General features: G+C 39.5%; 1 protein-coding gene across 4 annotated transcripts in view; it reads left to right on the forward strand.

Annotated features, from left to right (window-relative positions):
• Nucleotides 1-267: 267 nt before the first annotated feature.
• The window catches only part of LOC106870677 (uncharacterized), a 186867-nt gene continuing 164857 nt past the window's right edge, over nucleotides 268-22277 (forward strand). For 3 of the 4 annotated variants that reach the window (XR_016238953.1, XM_089345186.1, XM_089345185.1), the window contains exons 1-3: nucleotides 367-507; nucleotides 13507-13575; nucleotides 16168-16369. Coding sequence is in view for 3 of the 4 variants with exons in the window: in XM_089345186.1 (XP_089201312.1) it covers nucleotides 16188-16369 (182 nt within the window). In the remaining variant the exon portion in view is untranslated. Of the gene's footprint in view, nucleotides 508-13506; nucleotides 13576-16167; nucleotides 16370-22277 lie in introns of all 4 variants that reach the window. The other variant, XM_089345183.1, reaches the window with a different exon arrangement.

Below are 22277 nucleotides of genomic sequence, written 5' to 3' on the forward strand. Positions count from 1 at the left end.
CTAACAAATTCATATACAGTTTTCATTTCATCTGTTTTGAACATGATAATTTATCAACATTGAAACATCTTGATTTCTTAATATTAAGACTTTTAACAAATGTCTTTATAATTTTAAACTTTTACCATTGATAAACAAAAGATATTGTTGAAACTAGTTTGGTATATATGTAAATAAATGTAGTTTAAACATTTAGGAGCTTTTGAAATTTAAGTGCATTTTCAACAACACATTTACCTGTATATATGAATAGAAGCAAATAAGACATTGTGTCAAAAGAGATGTGGTTAGAGGTGGAAGCTATTGAGAAAGGCAATAGAAAATATATACGACTAATAAAAATGCTTAGTAAGTTTGATTGGTTGACAAAATTTAGATCCTGGTTGACGGTGGCTTATACATAGATACATTATTTAGATTTCTTAATTTTTGATAAAAGAAACGAAAGCACATCATCAGAGTTTAATATAAAATATATGACCAGCTGAATATTGCCTTTCTTCTCAGGTAAGTCTCTAATTTTTTTTTTCTCACTCCGTTCTTGTCATATGTCACAATTTTGATGTAGCAATGAAAATAGGTGTCTTGTATTACGATTGACATATTGATATATCCTCAGCCCCAAAATTTCAGGCTTTGTATATTTATTAGAAAGGATTCTCATTATTATTATTATTATTATTATTATTATTATTATTATTATTATTATTATTATTATTATTATTATTATTATTATTATTATTATTATTATCATTATTATTATCATTATTATTACTAGTTACTTGAGTTCAAATTCCTCCGAGGTCGACTTTGTCTTTGATCCTTTTGAGTTCGATAAATTAAGTAATACTTGAGTACTGGGGTCAATGTAATCGACTAGTCCCCTCCTTTCAAATGTCAAGTCTTGTGCTTATAGTAGAAAGGATTATTATTACTATATAAAGCCGTGGTTACTTTGCATTTCATCCTTTTGGAATCAATGAAATAAGTATCAACTATTTACTCGGGTCGATGTAATCGACTAGTTACCACCACAAAAATAAAAAAAAAAACAGCCCTTGTGTATTTAGTAGAAAGGGCTATTATTTCATTTACGCACAACAGATTAGACTGAAACAAGAAAACTTCCTAACATCGGGTTAGAACAAGTAAGCTTATATGGCAAAAACATTCTTAAGTATCCTAGCTGTCCCTTATAACTCAGTTTCCTGGAGCTACGCTAAATTAGGTTTTATGTCTAGTTCCTCAATTTCTTTGTGAAACCTTTAGGGATAGTTTCTAATGCAGCTACAACTACAGGGATACGTTTTATCCTCACATTTCCTAGACTCTGTTACTGAATGGCTAGGTCATGGTACTTTGCTCTATTCCGTATAAGTTTCATACTGATTTTCTCATCATTCGGGTTTGTAAATTAAATTTTAAGTTCTCTTCGTCTACTACTACTAAATGAGGCCATGTAGATTCTATTAATCTCTCAGCCTGAATATTAAAATCCCACAACATCTTATTTCTAGCACTTTACTAGATTTATGTTCATATCACTTATCCAATATGATCAAATTGTAGCTATCTACATATCTCCCACTGGATTATTCTACCCAGGTTATCATGTGTAGCTCGTTCCCCATTGTTTTCCATAACCTACCAAGAGAATCTATCTGATTTTCGTCTATCCTGATTTTTATCCAAATAATCGTCAATGTCAGACCTTGTGCTTTTACTAGCAAAATTTCTGTTTCCCTTCTTAGCCTTCCTTTCTGAAACCACAGCTATGTCTCATCATTATTTTTCATAACATTACCTTTGGAAATCTACCGTGCAAAGCCTTCTCTTGCCAGTCAGATAATCTTGCATCAGTTTTTAAAGGTTTTTAACCCCTATGGCTTTTTGGTTTCCCAATCTCCTACTCTTAGCAGCTCTTTATAAAATTTCATCACTATTACCTACATATGAGGCTATATTTACTATAGCAAACTTCGCAGTCTTGTTGTTATTATTGTTCCTGTTGGTGCTGTTGTTCTTCTTCTTATGTCAGCCCAAGATTTCTTATCTCCGCCCGGCAGATTTCATCTTCCTCTATTACTATTCTATATTCGAGTAGCTTTAAACATTAAAGATTTACCAACTATAAATGGAAATTTTGAAGTATTTGAAGCATTATTGGAAGCAGCAGAAAAGCATACTTTACCTAGTTAAGATGTTAAGTGAATGAGATCCCTAGAAGAATCTGCAGGTATTGATGTTTCATGCATCTCACGTGAAACGAAACTATGCCTCGATGTATGCAGTTGACATGCTTAAATACCCTGTAGAACTGTATCAGCCGAATGAAGATAATTCATTGAAGACTTTTAGCGAATCTACTTTAAAATTTCCTTTACAAATTCATACAGGGATTAGATTTGATACTGTGATTGCATGGTTTTAGTTGTACAACATTAGGCCTACCAGACCCAGGTCTTAATTTTCTATCTAATGTTCAAACGAATATTTTGGAGGACCGATCTTAAGTTATGTAGGGAATCAAAAGACTTAATTTCTGACAGATAGTTGTGTTTGAGAGAATAGTTGATGCCATTGACAGTGAGGAAGCATTTATTCGTTTCAGTTGCATCTGGTAGATCTTGGAGAAAACTACGTTTACAACTTTACACTGCTGAACTTTGTATGTAGGAGAGGTAGGATATTCTTCCTTATATAACAATAACTGCTGGTCTCCTTAGGGCATGACCAACTGTGCACTGAGAATTGAATGGTACCCGACCGTTCGTTGTTGATAAATCCTCTACTTTATCAAGTAACACACTTCGTATAAATGACGAACTTCTAAAGGAAATTATGTAAAATGGTCATCTTTTTAGTGAAAAGCTTTTGATATTTGGAAATGACTTTCTCCAGACAGATAATGTAATTCGAGGATTCACCAATGTTAATAAAGAAAAATACTGCACGATGATCTAGTCAGCTTTATTTATTGTAAATTCAGTTAACATCAGCAATAATGAACAAACTGCCTCCTTTGATTTACAAAACTTACATTGGTAATCTACCTGATTGTGTTGAGTTACGAATGTTAGTGAAACACTGAAACTTAACAAAGGCATTCTGCAGCTCATAGCCGGGTCTAACGAACATAACAGCAATGGTTCAATAACTGAATGATGACGATGACGACATTGAAGATGACGACGAGGAAGAGGATGCTGTTGACGGCGATGAGGGCGCAGATATTAATGACGATGATAATAATGATTATGATGATGATGAGGAGGAGGAGGAGGATGGGAGGAGGAGGGGAGGACGAGGGGAGGATTGTGAGGATTATCATGATCAACATGATAATCATTATAATGATGAAGATGAGCTATAAATGTTCCAGTGGAGTTCTTAAATGAACAAAATCCACGTGCAATTCCACCTCATATTCTGATGATGAAAGTTTGGCGCATTATAATGTGAGAACGAAACCCGAGTCCCCTGAAGAGTTTACTAAATAGAACAGGAGCAACAATTACAGAAACGCGCACCCATTTTCGTTTTGCAACAGAAATGTTTACTGGCAACAGTATAAAAGAAAGGGCTTTCATTTCCCGATTGTATTTGTTACGTAGCGAAACAAATCTACTGTTTCAACATAATCGCAGTCAGTTCCCCTTGATACCATCCTTTATTATTTTCATAAATATATCTTATGGTTAGTCTTTTAACAGAGTGGGAGTATATGTACAAGAGCTCGTATTTAACACTGGATAGTTATATGTATCTCTAAATAGGATAAAAAATCAGGAACACCAAAAATGACAGATTCCCCTCACTTAAACCAAGGGCATCTCCTACATAAGGACCATATATTCACTAAATGATTAGTCGTGAATTGCCTTTTGAGGATAGATATTGATGTTTATGATGAAAATACTGACATTTATTAAGCTAACTGTAGTATTGAGCATGAACTTCTGTGATATAATTTATACATTTATTATGCAAATATTCACCGTACAATCGTAGACCAAAATATAAATACGACACACTTCGTAAAACAAATGTCGCTGATTGGAAAACAATAACATTTCTATAACTATAATCAGTATTTTGTGAGTATATCTATGGGTTAGTGTACATATTTTTGTTTCAGTCTATGTCATTATGTGGTCCTGTATATCCACACACATCCACATACGTATACTTTCACACAAAAACACATGCACACGTGTATATAGACGTATATGTATGCACGCATAAAACGCCGTAATGTACACATTTTTGTGTGTACATTCTGGTCGTATAAACCTGATTGTGGAGTCTATTGTATTCAACACATTTCGTATTATCCGCATTTGTGGAATTTCATCTCTCTTGCACATATATAGATATACTTTTTACATGTTTATTACATATTCTTACTCATATTCAAATGTGTAAGGTTTGGCGATTGCTCAATGATAAACTGCAAAATTCTGACGTCAAAGCTAGTAAGAAACGCTTGTCAACAAGGTGCACATACATGTAAATATAACGTTATAGGTGCATACATTTCACAATTAAAAACTTTCGTGTAGGTTGAACATTAATGCCGGTATACGCATGCGAAAATCATTAATTGTTCAATGTTTCCAATGACGAATCCATCGGAAATAATTATACATGAGTTGTGTATATATAGTCTATCGGTGGTCTGTCCCTTGGCAGGTCTTGTGATTGTGAAACTTCTCCAATACTGTCAACCACTGTTATATTGATTACAACTGAAGAAGATTAACCCAGTTCTAATGACGAAACTGGCATCAGCTCGTTCCGAGAATTTTCCCATACCTATCTTCTATTAACTTCTTTGTCCACGAACTTAAATAGAGGAATAGTTTTAGAAGGAATTGTATTCGCCTCACCTCTTACGTCGTATTTCAATGATCTACCATAGTAGTCAGCCATACGAGACGGTTGCCACTCCTATTGCAAGTATAAAATAAACTAAAAACAATGAAAGCCAAAACAGTAAGCAACATCAACGACGACGACGACGGCAACAATGATAGCACTAGTTTTAGTATGAACTACAACAATAACAGCAGCGCTAACTAAACAACAGCAACAATAATAGTGTCATCAACAGCAGCGATAGGGATATCAACAATGGTGCTGAGAGCTTTAGCAACAACAATAACTACAACTGTAACGTCGACAGCAGCAGCCACAATTGAGACAACAACAACAATAACATGAATGAGAACAACACTAACATAATCTACAAGGGTAGCAGCAGCAACACCAACAACAACAATAACGATGAAAAACCATAAAGAACAAAAAATCAACATTCCCGAACGTTACAAAGCGGCTCATCGTCCTTTTACTTAAAGGGGAAGTGGATATCATTAAAAAGTATTAGAACAATATCGTTCATCCTGGGGTCATGTCTCTCCCAGAAAATAACAACAATCTATAAGAGAATCAATCGCGCAGAAACGATGCTACAATTCCCTTCCCCAACCGAAATAGAAAAGATATTTTGAAGATGTATAGCGTTCCGTAGTGTATATCTCCTAAAGAATGCATCAGGGGACCATGGTGGCCATCCGTAGCAATAAAGAGGATGTGCGTAGGATGGATACAATGACATGTACCTTAGTTCGCGATGCTACCCTTAGATATGGAACACTATCTGACGAAAGTGAGGGTCACAAACGTACCTCCACATAGGGACCAGCAGGAGTAAATAAGAAGCTTGAAACCAAACCCTCATCAAAAAGTTATGGAATTCCAAGCTTTAGTTGTTCCAGAAGATGTGGTTTCCATACCAAACCTTTTGTCTTTCGGAGATTGTTTGGAAGATGCCGGTGGTCGTGAAGGGTAGGAAACCCAGATGTTATACTTGTGGAAAATAGATCAACTCAAAGCTTTCTATGCTACAGTGGTGAAATTCACAGTGGTGAAATGACTCGCCCTGCATCGCTGCTGCCAATGCAAAATCTACTTTAATTACAAACAGGGCAGAATCCACCACAACAACGATAAAAACACAAGCAACAAAACTTACCTCCACTCAAGGAAAGGCGTGAAAAAAAGTCCCGTGACTACCTCCACAACCACGACCACCACTACCAACAGCAATAGTAAACGATACGGAAGAAATTAAATCCAAATCCAGGCTACAGTTCGGATACAGAAGTGACCTCGGAAGACACGAAATCACCCTAGTGGGTAGTCACGAATGGTGAAAATAGTGTCTTGTCCCCTAACTCTCCAAAGTTTGTTAGCACCAAATAGAATAACTCGGAAACCAGTGTCCCTAGTTTCATAAATAAATCGATAGAACAACAAATACAACACTCACAAGAATAACAACTTCAACAGCATGAGACAAACCCGCAACAACAGAAACAGAAACGACATTCTGAACAACCGCGCGAGTCATATCGGGATCGGTAAGAAAAGGACCACAGCCAAAGGCAGCCAAAACAACAACCACATCAATTACAATGGACGTAACATTTAGAGCAACATCACACGGAGGAGTCTCAGCAAATGAAGAGTTCTCCGAAAGTAAAACGTTGAACTCATGCAGTTTATAAACTCAAGCAAAAGCATAAGTTTAACAAATGAAGTTCTTGATGGTCTCAACATTTCCAAAACTATACAAGGAAAGGCTCTGGTAGGAACGCCAGCAACAGTGTACATCATCTCGAGGAAACGTTTCCAACATGATGTGGAAGGATTGAAAAACATTTTACACAGAAGGATCTTAGAACTCATACAAAGTCCTGGAAAAAAAAAATTCTTAGATCTGGTCAGTAGGTCTTGGATATAAGCAAGAGGGAAGGAAACAGTGGAGCCCGAATATCTTTAGGCGTCGAGAGAATTTCCTGGGAATATCTCGCTCGTTAGTGTTGGTGGGGGATTGGAATACGACTTTGGACGCAAACAAATATTTAGTGGGATTAGGAGAGTTGGGTGCACAGACCACGCAAATGTCGTCGGGCATTTCTTAAACAGGCCTCGATTTCCCGAATACGGCGATGTGGACTTGGTCAAATTGCAGAGCTTATTCAGGTCTTACTTAGATTGGGTTTTGTAATGTTAGCAGATAGGTGTAGTTAAAATTGTGCACAGTTTCAGACTGTTGTCTACTTAGAAGTCAAACGCGTAACCTTTATAGTTAACATAGAAAAGACTAAAAAGAGGATCCTGTTACAGGAAGATGAATGCGTCGTTTCCGGTATGAAAAGGTTCCAGGGATCAGATTAGCATACGAGTCAAGCAAATATTGATAGGAGAAATCATCAAGAGTAAGTGTTGTGTTTCACTACAGAGAAAAATCAGTGATATCTGTTAGTTTTAGCAGAAATTGTTATAGAAAACTACAGGCGCAGACGTAGCTGTGTCGTAAGAGGCTTGCTTAAGGCGGCGAGCTTGCAGAAACGTTAGCACGCCGGGCGAAACGCTTAGCGGTATTTCGTCTGTGTGACACCGGTTGAGGTGCTTAGCGGTGTAGCGGCTCCGTGAGTTTGTATCTATTAGTAATTATTTGAGTGCGTTTGAATAGTAAGTGCAAGTTTCTATTGACTGTTCTTGTGTTATTTCCTGTTATAATTATTTGTGTGATAGTCTTCGTTCGAAAACTATCGTGTGTTCTCCCCTGTGGGGGAGACATTAACCGCTGGCAAGATGCCGAATAGTGTATCTTCGTCTGGCGAAGAGTCATCCGATGGAAAAAATATTGAAAGTTTATTATTTGGAGATGTTTCAGATTCTTCTTAAGGTGAATCGCCAAAACCTACGAATTCTACTGTGAAAAGCCTTCACACAGAAGGAAAACAAAAAAGAAGTTTTGCGTCGGCGGCTGGAGGTGGAGCCCGCCAGCTGTCAACGAACAAAAGCGACTTACGAATGTCCAAAGACATGATTACTATTCAAGACGTTGTTGTCAAGATTCAACCCCCAGAGGATTATTTATTGTCGGGAAAAAAGAAAGCCATCATATACAAGACATACTGTAAAAAAGAAAGAAGAATTGAGCGAGTAAGCGAGGAGAGAGTGGAAAAATGTTTGAAATCCATCTGGCAGGATATCATATATCTGACCAGGGGTAAACAATTTGGTACCATCGAGGTACAACTAAAAAATATTGAAACGGCACAGATGCACTCGATAAATTCATTGGAAACAGAAGATTTAATTCTAATACCAATATACATGGGTATGAGGACTGCCAACATACGAATAACAAAGGTCCCTCCTAAAGTCGACCCTATGTGGTTGATGGTGGCGGTCCTGGCAAAGAAGATAGATGAAGTGAATATACTTCAGGCTATCGTCACCGAAAAAAACATATTGGATCGGCCACACGGTCCACTTATTAATTCAAGGAGAACAGGCTGTAATTGAACAACTTCCAGAAAAAATAGAAGTTGGGGAGGAATTGTTCCTCAACGTTTTCGTCGAGGGGCGTAAACCCCGATGTTTTCGGTGCGGTCAGATAGGCCATATAAAAAAATACTGTAAGGAAGGCGAGGAGGAATCTAAAGGTGAGTAGGAAGAGAAAGATAAAGAAACCGAAGGAAAGAAAATTACCAGTAAAAGAAAAATAGAAAATGCTAACCAAGTAAAACAAGTAGAATAACGACCAACAAAAGCAGCAAAAAGAAACCGACCTTAAATAACAAGGAAAGAAGTGGAGGACAGAGGGATAGTAGCACTTCACAGCAAAAATGTTGATTTAATGAGAGAAATAAAAGCAAAAAAAAATCAGCCACCACAATAGCAGAACTGTCTGAAAAATTTCAAAATTATGAACTATACGAAATGGATTCAAAGACTCATAAGATTTTATTAAATACATACAGAACGTCTGTATCGGCAATGAGACTGGAATTTAACCAGTCCATTTTTCAAGACTTGCCACCTCCGACCCTATGTCAAGAAAAGGTGGAGAGTCCCTCTCCACCGGACAAGCCCTGATTAACAGGTAAGACATGTCTGTTTACATTGGTTGTTTGAATGTTCGTGGCCTGTTGTCTAGCTGGAAGCAAGGACGCTTCCTAAATGACGTCAGGTCAAGAAAATTGGATGTGATTGTTGCAACGGAAACCGGAGTAAAGAGGCCAAGAGATCTGTACCCCCTCCTGAACGGCTACGAGAAATACGTTTCTCCGAGTCGGGCGGGAGGTGGGGGGTGGGGTGTTGGTCCTACTAAAAGAAACCGGGTAACCGAGAAAAAGTTGTTTTTTTCTGATCCAGAAGGCAGGCTGGTCGTTCTTGACCTGACATTCAGTTGTGGCAAGATAATCAGGCTCGTTGCTATTTATGCACCCAATATTATGGGCCCGCAAAGTGAATATTTTCGTGACCTGGGCAAGTTCATGGCCACGTCGCATTCGCTAGTATTGTTAGGAGACTTTAACACAATATGTGAGGCACACACAGATTGTGTTGGCTCGAACACGAACAGAAAATGTAACCCAGGCTTACGGGATCTGCTAAGTCACTTTCAGCTAGCAGACCCATATAGGTTGGAACACCCGAACACTCCACAGTGGACGTGGTCAAATAGTGACGGGTCTACCAGAACATATCTAGATAGGATTTTAATTAGAGAAACAGATAGGTCTACAGCTAAGTGTCCACAGTTTTTTCCAGTCAGCTACAGTGACCAAAAGATGGTTACCTGTAAACTGACAATAGACAAGTTACAGTCAGGGATCTGGCTACTGGAAACTCAATACATCCCTTTTGGCGATTGTGGAATACAGAAATCGGATCAAGATGTTAATTCAGAGGGCATTAACAGGTACCATCATTAATAACAAATGGTGGTACGCCCTAAAAAGAGCCATCAAATATGAGTCTATTAGGTTTAGCATAAGTTTAGCATAGTTAAGGAACTAGAAGAAGCCTGGAGGACTGGCAAAGCAGACCAAGTGAAGGTAAAAAGACTGGAGTTAAACCAGTATCTTGAAGCCCAACAAATGGGAAGTATTGCCAGAGCTAAGTTACGTGCGACGGGAAGTGAAGGAATCAAGGCCGCTGGATGGGCCCGAGTGGTGGAAGCTCGGCAAGGAAATAGTTCCACGATACGGTCTTTGACGAACCATAATGGCGTCTTGATAAACGAACCCGAGAAAATGTGTGAGGCCTTTCGGAAGTACTTCGCCCAGCTGTTCGGGGGTGACGGCGGTCCTGATGGTGGGAGAGCCCTCGAGGACTTTCTTGCCGGTCTGCCGTGTCTCTCGGGGTCGGATGCGGAGTCTTGTGAAGGGCCAATCACGCCTGGGGAGGTGAAGGAGGCTTTGGCCAACTGTAAAGCGAGTAGGTCGCTGGGACTTGATGGTCTTCCGTATGAGCTGTATAAATGTATGCCAGACTTGTTCGGGCATCTACTGGCTGACGTTTACGCGAACTGGCAACAGAATGGGTTTATCCCCAGATCTGTGCGCCGAGGAGTAGTGACGTTGGTCAGAAAGGACCCGGACAAGGGGGACGTTATAGAGAATTTCAGGCCCATCACTCTGTTAAACGCAGAAGTGAAGATTTTGGCCAAGGTCTTAGCGAAAAGGTTGGCACGTGTCGCGGATGGTATAGTCGGGGAGGCACAGACATGTGCCATCCCAGGCAGAGCCATTCAGGATACCCTCCGTCTTATCCGCTATACCATAGAGAGGGTTGGTAATAAATCTGGCAAAGGTGGGGCACTGGTACATTTGGACCAGTCTAAAGCTTTTGATAGGGTTCACCATCGATACCTGGCGACTGTGCTTGCGCGGTTCGGCTTGGGCCTTGGCTTCCTCAGGTGGTTTATTGCTTTGTACCACAACATTGACTCGATAGTTCGGGTGAACGGTTTCCTTTCGAAGCCGTTCTGTATCAGACGCTCGTTTCGTCAAGGATGTCCGCTCTCACCGCTTTTGTATGTGGTAGCTCTCGAGCCACTACTGCGGAGGTTGAGGGGCATTCCGAGAGATCTAGGTCTAGAGGAGTTTGTTACAGCTTACGTGGATGATATCACTATCAGCGTAACCTCAGTAGCACGCCTACGTGAAGTGGGTAAGACTATTGAGGCTTACGAGGAGGTGGCAGGAGCAAAGATTAACCGGGAAAAGTCGGTCGGCTTACAACTCGGCACCTAGGTTGGCAAGTCGATGCCTTCAGACAGCGCTGTTGGGCGCTGGACGGAAGGACCTGTTAAGTTGCTGGGAGTTTGGTTTGGTCCAAGCCTCCAGATAGAGAAGAACTGCACGGAGGTATTGAGCAGGGTGGCTGCAGTAGTCAAGACCTGGTCTTGGCGGTGGCTATCCCTGAAAGGGAGGGCGGAGGTGGCCAATGTGTTTATCGCATCGGTCATTACCTACCGCCTAACCGTCGTGCCTTGTCCGGATTCGTGATTGATCAGGTTGGAGAGACAGCTCTTTCGTTTTTTGTGGAAGTGCAGGTCGCAACTTGTGAAACGCTCTGTCTGCTGTCGAAAGCCTTTAAAGGGAGGTTTAGGGATGCCTTGGTTAATGATGCGCAGGCATGCGTTGAGATTGAGGAATCTCTGGATTCTCCTGGATAGTGAACGGGTGTGGTCTCCGCTGGCCAAACAAATGTTCCCCGAGTTCAAAAGTTTTTGCGAACAGGAAGCCTGGTGTTCTCGTAGACCGAGGTCGAGTGAATGGCATAAAGAGTGTCGTAAGGCCCTCTTGCTTTTCCGGCGCTCAGGCAACGCCAGCGGTGGGGGTTCCACACGGATTTTATATAGTGGGTTGGTAGAGTCTGAATGCCACGATGGCCTAGGGGCGACTCTAAGTCTCGGGTTTATTCAACTGGACAGCCTGTTTCACCGTACATTCGGGTTGAGAACGTTGGACAACTTCCAAAAGTCCTTAACCTGGCAATTCTACAGAGGTGCCTTGTCCGTTTGGGATAAGCTTGCAAGACACGGTAAACGTCAGTCGCCGACCTGTCCAAGATGCGGGGGAGACAGGGAAACCGTCCCTCATGCTATTGTTCAGTGTCCGGAGATATCTGAAATGTGGGCTTTATGCTGAACACCTGTTGTCCGGCGAAGGAAAAGTACAGCTGTCGACTGAGTCAATTATAAAAATTGACCCACCGGGAGTTTTAACCAACGAAGGTAAGAATTGTTTTCTCACGGTTGTAGCAATAGCGAAAGAGGCAGTATGGAAGACGAGGATAAAAGGAATTAAGACAGGCAACTTTATCACTGGCCACAATTTACGTTCATTTTTTACTTTTCATTTGAAAAGGAAAGTGTGGCTGGAGAGGAGATGTCTGTCGGAGTGTACGTTCCAAAAGAGATGGAAGCATGTTGCACGAGTGTTGTGCGTGCAAGGAACCGTGTGCAAGGTGCCAGCGATAGATTGGGGCTTGTGGGGTCGGAGCGTGGCCTGATCATCGCTTCATTTGTGTCGTCTAATGTACTGTTAATGTCATTCGATTTTTTATATTTTATATAATTTTTAAAGTCATATTTTATGTAAACCATACGCATTACTGATCCCAATCAGTTGTTTTGTATCATTCTGTGTTTAGCCCCCTGTGGGCAATAAAGAAATTGGTATTTCATCTGTCTTCCGGGTTCAAATTCCGTCGAGGTTGACTTTGCCTTTCATCCTTTCGGGGTCGATAAATTAAGTACCAGTTACGCACTGGGGTCGATGTAATCGACATAATCCCTTTGTCTGTCCTTATTTGTCCCCTCTATGTTTAGCCCCTTGTGGGCAATAAATAAATAAGAAGCTTGCTTCCCTTTGCTAACGCGCATGCGTTATTGTCAGTGCCTGTCGAAGCCCTGAAAGAGATTAGCTACGCTAAGTTTTAGCGTAGCGAATTAAGTAAAGCTCAACTGCAAGGTAAGACATTTTGTATTTCGGGTCCAGTGGGGAGGGGGTTGTTTGTGGTAATATTTTTGTACAAGCAAGGAGTCCCTACTGCATTCTGTACTCTGGTCCACCGGCAGTTGGGCAGAATTGTTCACATTAAGGGAAAAAGTTTTTCTCATTTAATTGTGGGAACTTGTGCTTGGGCGCGTGTCCCGCCTCCAAAGAATAGTTGAACTTCTTCAATTTTTAGTGATAAGTTTGGAAGCATTTCTCCAATTTAAGTGAATAATTTTTTCTCAATTGATTGTGATTGTTATTGTTGAACTTCTTAACCAATTTAAAAAAAAAAAAATTGTAAGCTTGTTCCAGTCGCTGTGTTCTGGTTTCGATATGGCCTGGAGAATTTGTATAAACAATTTGTTTACTTTACGTGAATAGTTTTTTTTTGGGGTGGGGGGTGCAATTAATTGTTTTGGGGACGTATTTCACTGGATTGCCTAGTGGCCGGAGTAATTATGCTTGCTGTGTTTTTTGAACTGTTTTTTTTTCTTTCTTTCTTCCAACTTTTTGTGACTTTCTTTTTTCTTGAACTGTTTTTTCTTCCTTCTTTTTGTTGTGACTTCCTTTTTGAGATTTGTTTTGAACTGTTTTCTGTTTGTTTTTTCCTTCCCTTTTTTCCACTTTACAGAAAAACATGACCAAGATATCTGGTCTGTGACGCTCTAGTACATGATCCGTTTGGGTGCGAAAGTCCCAGGTAAGTTTAACCTCATAACTCTGAGTTATTTTTCAGATATATGTTCATACCACTTTATGTTCATACCACTTTAAAGTCCATAGTTTCGGCCCATTTCCCAGTAGATGATCTTTGCAATATTTTCATGTCTCCAAGATTTGTACCGTTTCTGGGCGCGTTTGGAACATTTACTAACTATGTGGGTCACTGTTTCTTCTCGTTCATCGCACAATCTGCAAAATGGTGATACATTAACTTCTGTTCTACATTTCTACTATTTGTCCAGAAGGCTTGATCCTGAGCTGCCACGACTAATCCTTCTTTCTCTTTATTGAGAATTCTCCTTTTCAACCAATTTCAACTTTCTTCTGCCTCTGTTCTTCATAAACTGGGTGTACAAATGTTTTTTTCCATATAACTTTGCTTTACTTGTGTAATTTTACAATGTTTCTAGAATTCAAATTAAATTTCAGTATCAACTTGATACTTCTGAACTGCTCCTTCGAAATGGTTTCCTTCATTTCTCTTCTTTTATTGGTATCTGATTCTAACATTCGTCAAAATTTTGGTGTATTATTTGAGTCTTCGTCTCAGCTTTATCTTCCCCCTCTTTAATACCAAATAATACATTTATTCATGCTAAATTCCATGCGTATGTTACAACTGAAAATACTTACTTTGTTCACAAATGTGCCAAGTTCATCTTGATTTTTTCTATAAATCGTCCATGTATTGTAGGCGGTCAATCACTTCCACTCCATTTCCCAAATTATATCCAGTTTTACCATTTCTCAAATCATCGACTGAGGTATTAGTATCAGCACAAAAAAGAGTGGTGATACTTTCTCCCTGAAATATTCCTCTTCTGACGTTCAATGTATCCAATGACCTTCCTGCAGACGTTAACTCATTTTAACAGTCTTTCTACACATTGTACCACTCAAACAAGCTACATATAGTTCCTTATCCAATCGTGAGACACCATATCATGGGTCTTTTTTGTAATCTAGGCAGGCCACTCCTAGTCCCGTTAATCTTCTGCAATTCTTTAATATTATCTTGTCTATTAACAGCTAATCTTTTGAACTGCGTTTACAACCCTTCTGCTCGTCTGATAATAATCTTTCATAACCTAAAAACTTCTACAATTCTTCAGTTATTACTCCTGTCACCAGTTTCCACATGATTGGTAAATGTATTATTGGTCGATAGCCTGAAACCACATTATACTTTGACGCATCCCCCAAGACTAAAATGGTTTTCCTATCTGTCAGTCACAGTGGAACATCCTCCACTCATTCCTACAGTGATGCCACCAGTTACTGGTCCTTCCTTCATTATCATTCTCGAACACTCAATAAATGCGTATTCGTGTGACATTCTAGGTACCAGGTAGAGAATTTCAGGCTTTGCGTCACCCACCACTGCAGCGTAGTCAAGGAGAAATACTTCACAGAGTCCACACAGATTACCGTCAAGAAATCGTTGCAGGTATCGCAATATCAACGCGTGTCTGAGCATCAACAGCCAGAGCATGCCTAGGCCGCCATACAGAGGGTAATCCAGCAGACAACTGGAAGTTTTTAAGCAGGTTTACGAGTGTTCACATTTCTCTTATAATGTACTAGCCCTGTAGAGTCCTTCCATCCGTCAAATTCTAATCTAGACTCTTACAAGTAATAAAGTGTGAGATTGACTTCTGAAGAAATCTGTGTTTCCAGCTTTTGTCAATGTGTAAAGGGTGACAATTCTGAAGGCACTACCCCCGTTGATATTCACGTCCAGCAGCACCAAGACTACGACGAAGATGACACCACCACAGCCACTACAATCAACGAGTCAGTGCAATCAACGAGTCAGTGCAATCAACGAGTCAGTGCAATCAACGAGTCAGTGTAATCAACGAGTCAGTGCAATGAACAAGTCAGTGCAATGAACGAGTCGGTGCAACGGGTCAGGTTTGATCGAAAGAAGAACTTAGGTCATTGTTGCTGTTGGTTTGGGGAGCAGGAAATTTTGGAAGAGCTTGCTCCTCGGTGGAATGAGGGAGCAAACATTTCCGCTGCCAATGTTGAGGTGTAGGAATCCTCAGCCGTTCATGGTGTTGTTGTAGATGGGGTTGTGGTGTTATCAACAGATGTCGCTTCAGTTTCTCCAATTGAAGATAGAAAGGTGAGTGTAAGGCTGTTGATAGAGAGTTGGCCAGTTGTAGCAACTTCACACAATATCTCCATGGAATCTGACGGGAGAGGAAATGTTGATGGAAAGCAAAACAGCAAAGACAGAAAGAACATTACACACACAAACACACATGTGTGTATAAGTGTGTGTGCGTGTGTGTGTGTGTCTGTGTGCTTGTGTGTGTATGCGTGTGTATGCCGGGGCGATTAATGCTCTGTTTATCTTCGAATTTATCACTCATTAAAACTATAATCTATTATTATGTTCACCGCTTAATTATAATTGAATTCGGTTTTGTAAGTTTAAATATTAATCTAAAAGTAAAATCAAAGATATATTCTTATCATGGAACAGGGTCCAATGCTAGTCCTTCGAAGAATCTGCAATGGGAAACAATTGACATTGAAGTTTCTGTATTTTCTTCTTTTACAGATTAATCTACGCCTGCAAATATGTTTTATCAATTCAAATTGACTTTTGTGTTCGTACTCTATATGACTTTCTGTTTGGAGTCTCAAGCTGTTTCAGTCATTTGCAACTTATGCAGATGTACAGATTCTCAGAAAAATATAGATTGTTCTTCTCGGGGACTGACTTCGGTCCCACAACCAATTCCACCGAATGTTGTATATTTGTAAGTATTAGTCCATTTCTACATATTTTCCACATTTAATGTTTTAAATTCACGTTAGTTATGTCCTAAATACCTCAGTTTTAGAACATAATGTTTTGTTGGAATAAAAAGGGCAAATACGGCGACTACCGTGAATTCGAGTAGACTGTTTCTCTGTATATTGTCACGCATGGAATCTATAGTTTACAATATCTCAACTTTGATGATGTTAGTTTATTACATAAAAGTCAGCTTATGGCAATAGTCATGGAATGGGCTGAATGAAAACGTGTTGCATATATTGTTGTTATGAAGAAGAGTATAAAATGGGAAAAATATTCTGATAAATATAATTCTTCTACTTGATATCGAAATACTGAACTCTAGTTCTACAGTAGAAAACTAATAATGGATCTATAGTTCATTCAAATGAGAAAGAATGTTCATGGATCACGTCGCTGTTTTAAAACATGTTAAACGTTCTTTTGTACGTTTTTACTGTGTGGCGAACAATTCAAATTGGTGACGGAACGCGTGGTGTCTGTCAGCCGGAGATGAGCGCTGTTTGAGTTGGTGGTTTTTGTGAGAGTTGTTGTGTGCTGGGATTGTTTTGTGCTGCTTTGCAGCAGTTTGTTGACTGTAACGCCATCATTGTATGGTGGGCGTTACTGACTAACGAAAATGAAGAGCTAAGCCGCAGCAACGGGGAGTGAGGCGTTTGTCGTCCCAAGCATTCTAGAACAAAATAAGATATGTTGCGATGTAGAATTGTTACAGAAATACCAAGATTTGGTAAAGAGGGAGGGATCAAACGTAAAGTTGACACCACCAGAGGAAGACAAGGCAGAGATAGAAAACAAAGTAATAGAGTACAGAACGTTTTCAAATGAAAAATAAGAGACTTGAGCGATGGAAAGAAGAGATGGAAGAAATCCTAAAGGAATTGAAAGAAAACAAATTTTTTTATAAGAGGAAAAAGATGCGCCTCAGTAGCGATCACATTTGTCTTAGAAGTGGCAAAAAAGATATTCGACTAGGAGAGTAGCAGGGGAAAATTAGACAGCTCTGCCCAGTTACCAGGGTAAACGTGCTACTAGGATTAGCGTGGGCAGGATCCCGCCGAGAATTGAGCCAGAGTGGATATTAGCAGCAATTGTCACTACAGAAGACAACGAAGTAGTGAGTTGAATTGTGTTCACCCGGGCACAACAAGTATATTAATGGGGAAACGAGTCAGAGATAGTTTCTGAGGTGGATCAGAAACTATACGAGGCAATACCAGAGACACTGGAGCTGTTAAATGAAGACAAACTGGATGTAATTTTGGAGGGGATGCCTCCAGAGTACCAAGAATGTGGCGAAAAGGGGCACATTAAAAGGAGGTGCCCCAGATAAGCGATGGAAAATGCAGAGGTAAAAACACAAGAAAGTGTGATGGAGGTGAAGAGACGGACCCAGGAAATGAAACAGAACACGGAGTTTGTGGAGGTCAACTCGAGGAAGAGAGAAAGGAAGGGTTCACCGCCGAAAATGGAACGGAAGAAATATAAAATACAGGAACAGGTGAGCCAACTAACAACAAGTAGAAGCAGTACGCCTGTGAGGTCACCGCCGAAAAATAATACAAGCAGAACAACATCACCAAGCAAATATACAGACTTGCAATCACACTAACATACAGACTTACAGACACATAAGCACACAGACATACAGACATATATAAGCATAGACAGACAGGCACAGGATTACACAGCGTTGCAAACGCCTAAAAACACAGACACACAGACGTAACACGCCGACGTACACTACCACAAACATGCAGAAACACAGCTAAACAGACATACAGACAAGAGTGGGACACAGGAAAAACTATTTTTAATAATATACCGTACGACCCAAAAATTGGAAGTGAGAATAACGAAAATGAAAGGGATTTTTAGAGTGAACTTCTCGTGGGGTTATGATAAGGAGATGAGATGTGTCCTGATGGAGAAAGAAAACAAACAAAGCTGAACGAAGCTTTCCAATCGGATATAAGTACACTGGGGCCCGAGGTGAGTATCGAACCCAGCGCTCCAGTGGTGAACTATGAGGACATTAAAAGTAACATAAACTTGTAAGTGGAGATTAATTTTAAAGAAATTTTAAAGAATCTTTTGAAATAATTGAAATAACATAACCATCCCGGAGCGGGGCCGAGTTCGCCGGATCTCCTTCATTTGTAAGATTTCATTTTTTCCATTCCGTTAATTGTCCCCGCATGTGTGTATAGTCCCGTCTATGTTATCCCCTTGTGGGTAATTAAAAGAGGGCCATGTGAAGAGTTAAAGATGAGAGTTAGGTCATGTGAAGATTTAGTGATGAGAGTTAAGCGATGTGAATAGTTGGTGTGAGGTCAGACGACGGGGAACTACATACAGTGAGAATTTGGCAACGAAGACATCAGTGTAAAGATGCCATGTGACCAGTCGAATTGAACCTGGCGATGGAAAAACACTTTACGTAAGACATCCGGCCGGGTACGACTACTTCTTCCACTTTAATCAAATCGGCTTGCTGGAATGCCCCCACCCCACCCTGTTCTTCAGCTGCTCACTTGACTGTTGGAGTTGTGTTGGTGTCAGGAAGCTGCATTTTGCAACATCATTTCCTAAATTGAAGATGTTTATAGTTACAGTTGTATTGATATTAGTTGAGTTAGTAACAGAATGACAGTTAATTATTGCATGTCTATATTACATTTACAATTAAAGGTTATACTGTTAGACTAATTAAACTGCAGATAATTAATTACGAGATCCGCTGAAATTGCCTGACTTTAAAATTACGTAAATGAAAAATGTAAAATAGCCCGGTATGGACGGCAAATGAAATTTATTATTAAAGATGTGATCGGCAAAATTTAAGCTGTTATCATAAACACGATACCTTTTTAGAAATAAAAATGCAATAGTTATAATTCTACAAAATTCTTTAAGCTTAAATGAAGATTTAGCTGATCCGTCTGTTCCAGTTCAAATGGAAAAATAACCTAGGATGGTTCAACTCTTCCTGAGTTCAAATTCCGCCGAAATCGACTTTGCCTTTCATCCTTTCAGGGTCGATAAATTAAGTACCAGTTGCGTACTAGGGTCGATCTAATTGATTGCCCCTCCCCAAAATTTCGGGCCTTGTGCCTACAGTAGAAAAGATTATATTGCATTAAACATTTCAAGTTTCCAGTTTAAATAAAATATTCCAATACTATATTCGGCCGATTCAATCGACTTCACCCACTTCCCTACACATTTGGGATGGTCTAAATTAATGAGAAATACGTATATCTGCAGATGGTGAACATACGATGTATATTATTTAGTAATTATAATTTTTTTAATCTAATTCATAATTTAGTTGCAAACTGGCCGAACATACAGGCAGCCGAGTGGAATTACACCTTGTGGTATTTAATCTGGCATTCGGTATTCTGACTTAGAATATCGCCGAAGTCATCTTTCACTTACAGATTGTTGCATACCTAAACAGACCAGTGGACTAGAAGTGTAGGGATGTGGGACTGGGTGTCTTGTGGTATTTTTCTAGCTCTTTGCATTTTAAGTTCCAATGCGACTTGTTTTTAATTGCTGAGTCTGGAAGGAGTAGAAATCATTAATTTCGCTGGTTGTGCGACATGGGTGAGATTGGTGATGTTAATGCTCCGTTTAAACTATCACAGATCAACTCTTGGAAAGAAGACAAGAAAATGGAGGACATTCCAGAAGGCGATGTTCTGACGATGAAGAATTAAACATAGCGGTTAATATTAATGCGAGAATGCTTTGGTTACTTGAGCATCTAAGACCGTCAGCAGCCTTTGGGGGTTGAAATATTTTTGGTTCTAAAAAGAAAGAAGTTGTCTTTTAGATACCCTTCTAGTTATACTAGGGATCCGCGTTCTTCTCAAAATGATACATGTATAAATGTTTTTTTGTGTGAGAAGGTGTTGGATTTCATTGAAAATACTACTTTGAATTTCTTGTCGAGCATGTATGATATTCTGTCATTTGCTACAATCTGTTCGCATCTCTGTGATTTAGCCTCAGTCAACAGATTAAATCTGAGCTGATATGTAGATGTTTTGACTGTTAGAACTCCCATAGCACTGGATATGATTTGAGCGTGAAAGAGAAAATATCAAGTAACTTGTTGATGAGAGGACAATTTTATTTTGGGCTGCATTGGAGGTGCTGGTATCAGTTTCTACTTGTAGTAACTCAATCAGTGTGTGTGGAAGATGTGACACAGTGATTAGCATGTTCGCTGCTCGATCATAATGTGGTGGGTTCAATTCGTGAACTGAGCTAGGTATTGTGGATGTGGATCAAGAGTGATCCAGTCTATTCACTTGTAAATGTGTACTGGCCGAGTGTTGGATGCGAGAGCTGGGTTATAAGTTTGGAGATATAAAAGAGTATCTATGTCTGCTCGCAAATACAAAGGCACCTGAAGCAATTAGTAAAAGCATTAGATAAGTTGCCAACACATATTCGCTCGACTATGGCGAATTATTAATGTGAATGTGTGAATGTGTATGTCTTGTATGAGAATCTACTATTCGGAGGATTACCAGGTGGTGGAGAATTGAGCAACCTCTAAATATAGGGATTATGTCGAATATGGAAATACTTTGTTGGAGCAAAGATAGATGTCCGTCGGCTCAGCGTAGCACACGTCTTCTACTCAATCTAGTGTTACAGGCGAAGTCATAAGAAACATTATGACAGCGCTGCAGTCTCGGTGAGAAAGTTTTCCATTGGCCAATGGTGAAAATTTCACGAGACTACACAAATGAACCTCTGTGTAATTACCGAAATGTATTACTACCATTGGACTTAGCTTCCATAAATGTTATGAAGATACCGAATAGTGCAAATGATTTATAATTATAATTATTTCTTCATCCCACATCGATTCTTGCGAGGATAAACAAAGGGCACAATTGGCTGTGGTCCAAACTATGGCCCATCATTCAAAAAAATAATTTACATTGCCAACCTATAAATTACAAAAATGGATGCACACAGCCATGATATCAACTTTGAATGTCTGAGCTCTAAATTATCGTTAATGTGTGAATCGGTAGCATCAGATATGTATAATTACTATTGTAATTAGTGACATATAACGATATGTCTATAATTATAGATATACAACAAGCATGAAAGTGTAATAAAACTAGGTATAAAGAAATGGACAAATAAAGACAAAACAACTCATGAATTGACTAATGAAAAGTGATAACAACACCATTATCGAATCGTAGTTTTTACCGTTGACTACATATCCACTTCCTCAATCATCACCAACATCACCAACACTACCTCCATCACGACCTCCAACACCCCCATATTCACCGTAACCACTACCATCACATACCCTACTTCATCATCACTACCATCATCATCATCATCATTATCAACTTCATCATCAATTTCTTCTTCGTCGGCTCAACGTTTTATTCTTTACCTCTTTCAATCTGCTTCATATTCTTCATATGCGTCTACGACTACTTTTCCGCTGTCATCATTATTATCGAACATTCCGTCCCTGTCATCATCACCATCACCATTCCCATTAGGATTATTATTTCTTTCAATCTTTAACGGATTAAATTTACTCATCCTTCCCTTCACCATTAACATCCTACATTCTCATAAAATACCGCAATCATATCAACAATCTTCATCATCATTATCATTATCATAATCAACAACAGAAACTTCACCACCAACATCATCATCATCATCAATACCATGTTCGTCATCACTATAAGCATACGAATGCCCATTCACCTGTGTGTATCTGTCCGTATGGATATTATGTCTGGTGTTTATGTTAAATAACATGCTTCAATACCGCCTGCACATTTAGAACTTGATCGTTTATAAAA

Source organism: Octopus bimaculoides, chromosome 29 (assembly GCF_046866305.1).
Source record: "Octopus bimaculoides isolate indiv1 chromosome 29, ASM4686630v1, whole genome shotgun sequence".
NCBI lineage: Eukaryota > Metazoa > Mollusca > Cephalopoda > Octopoda > Octopodidae > Octopus > Octopus bimaculoides.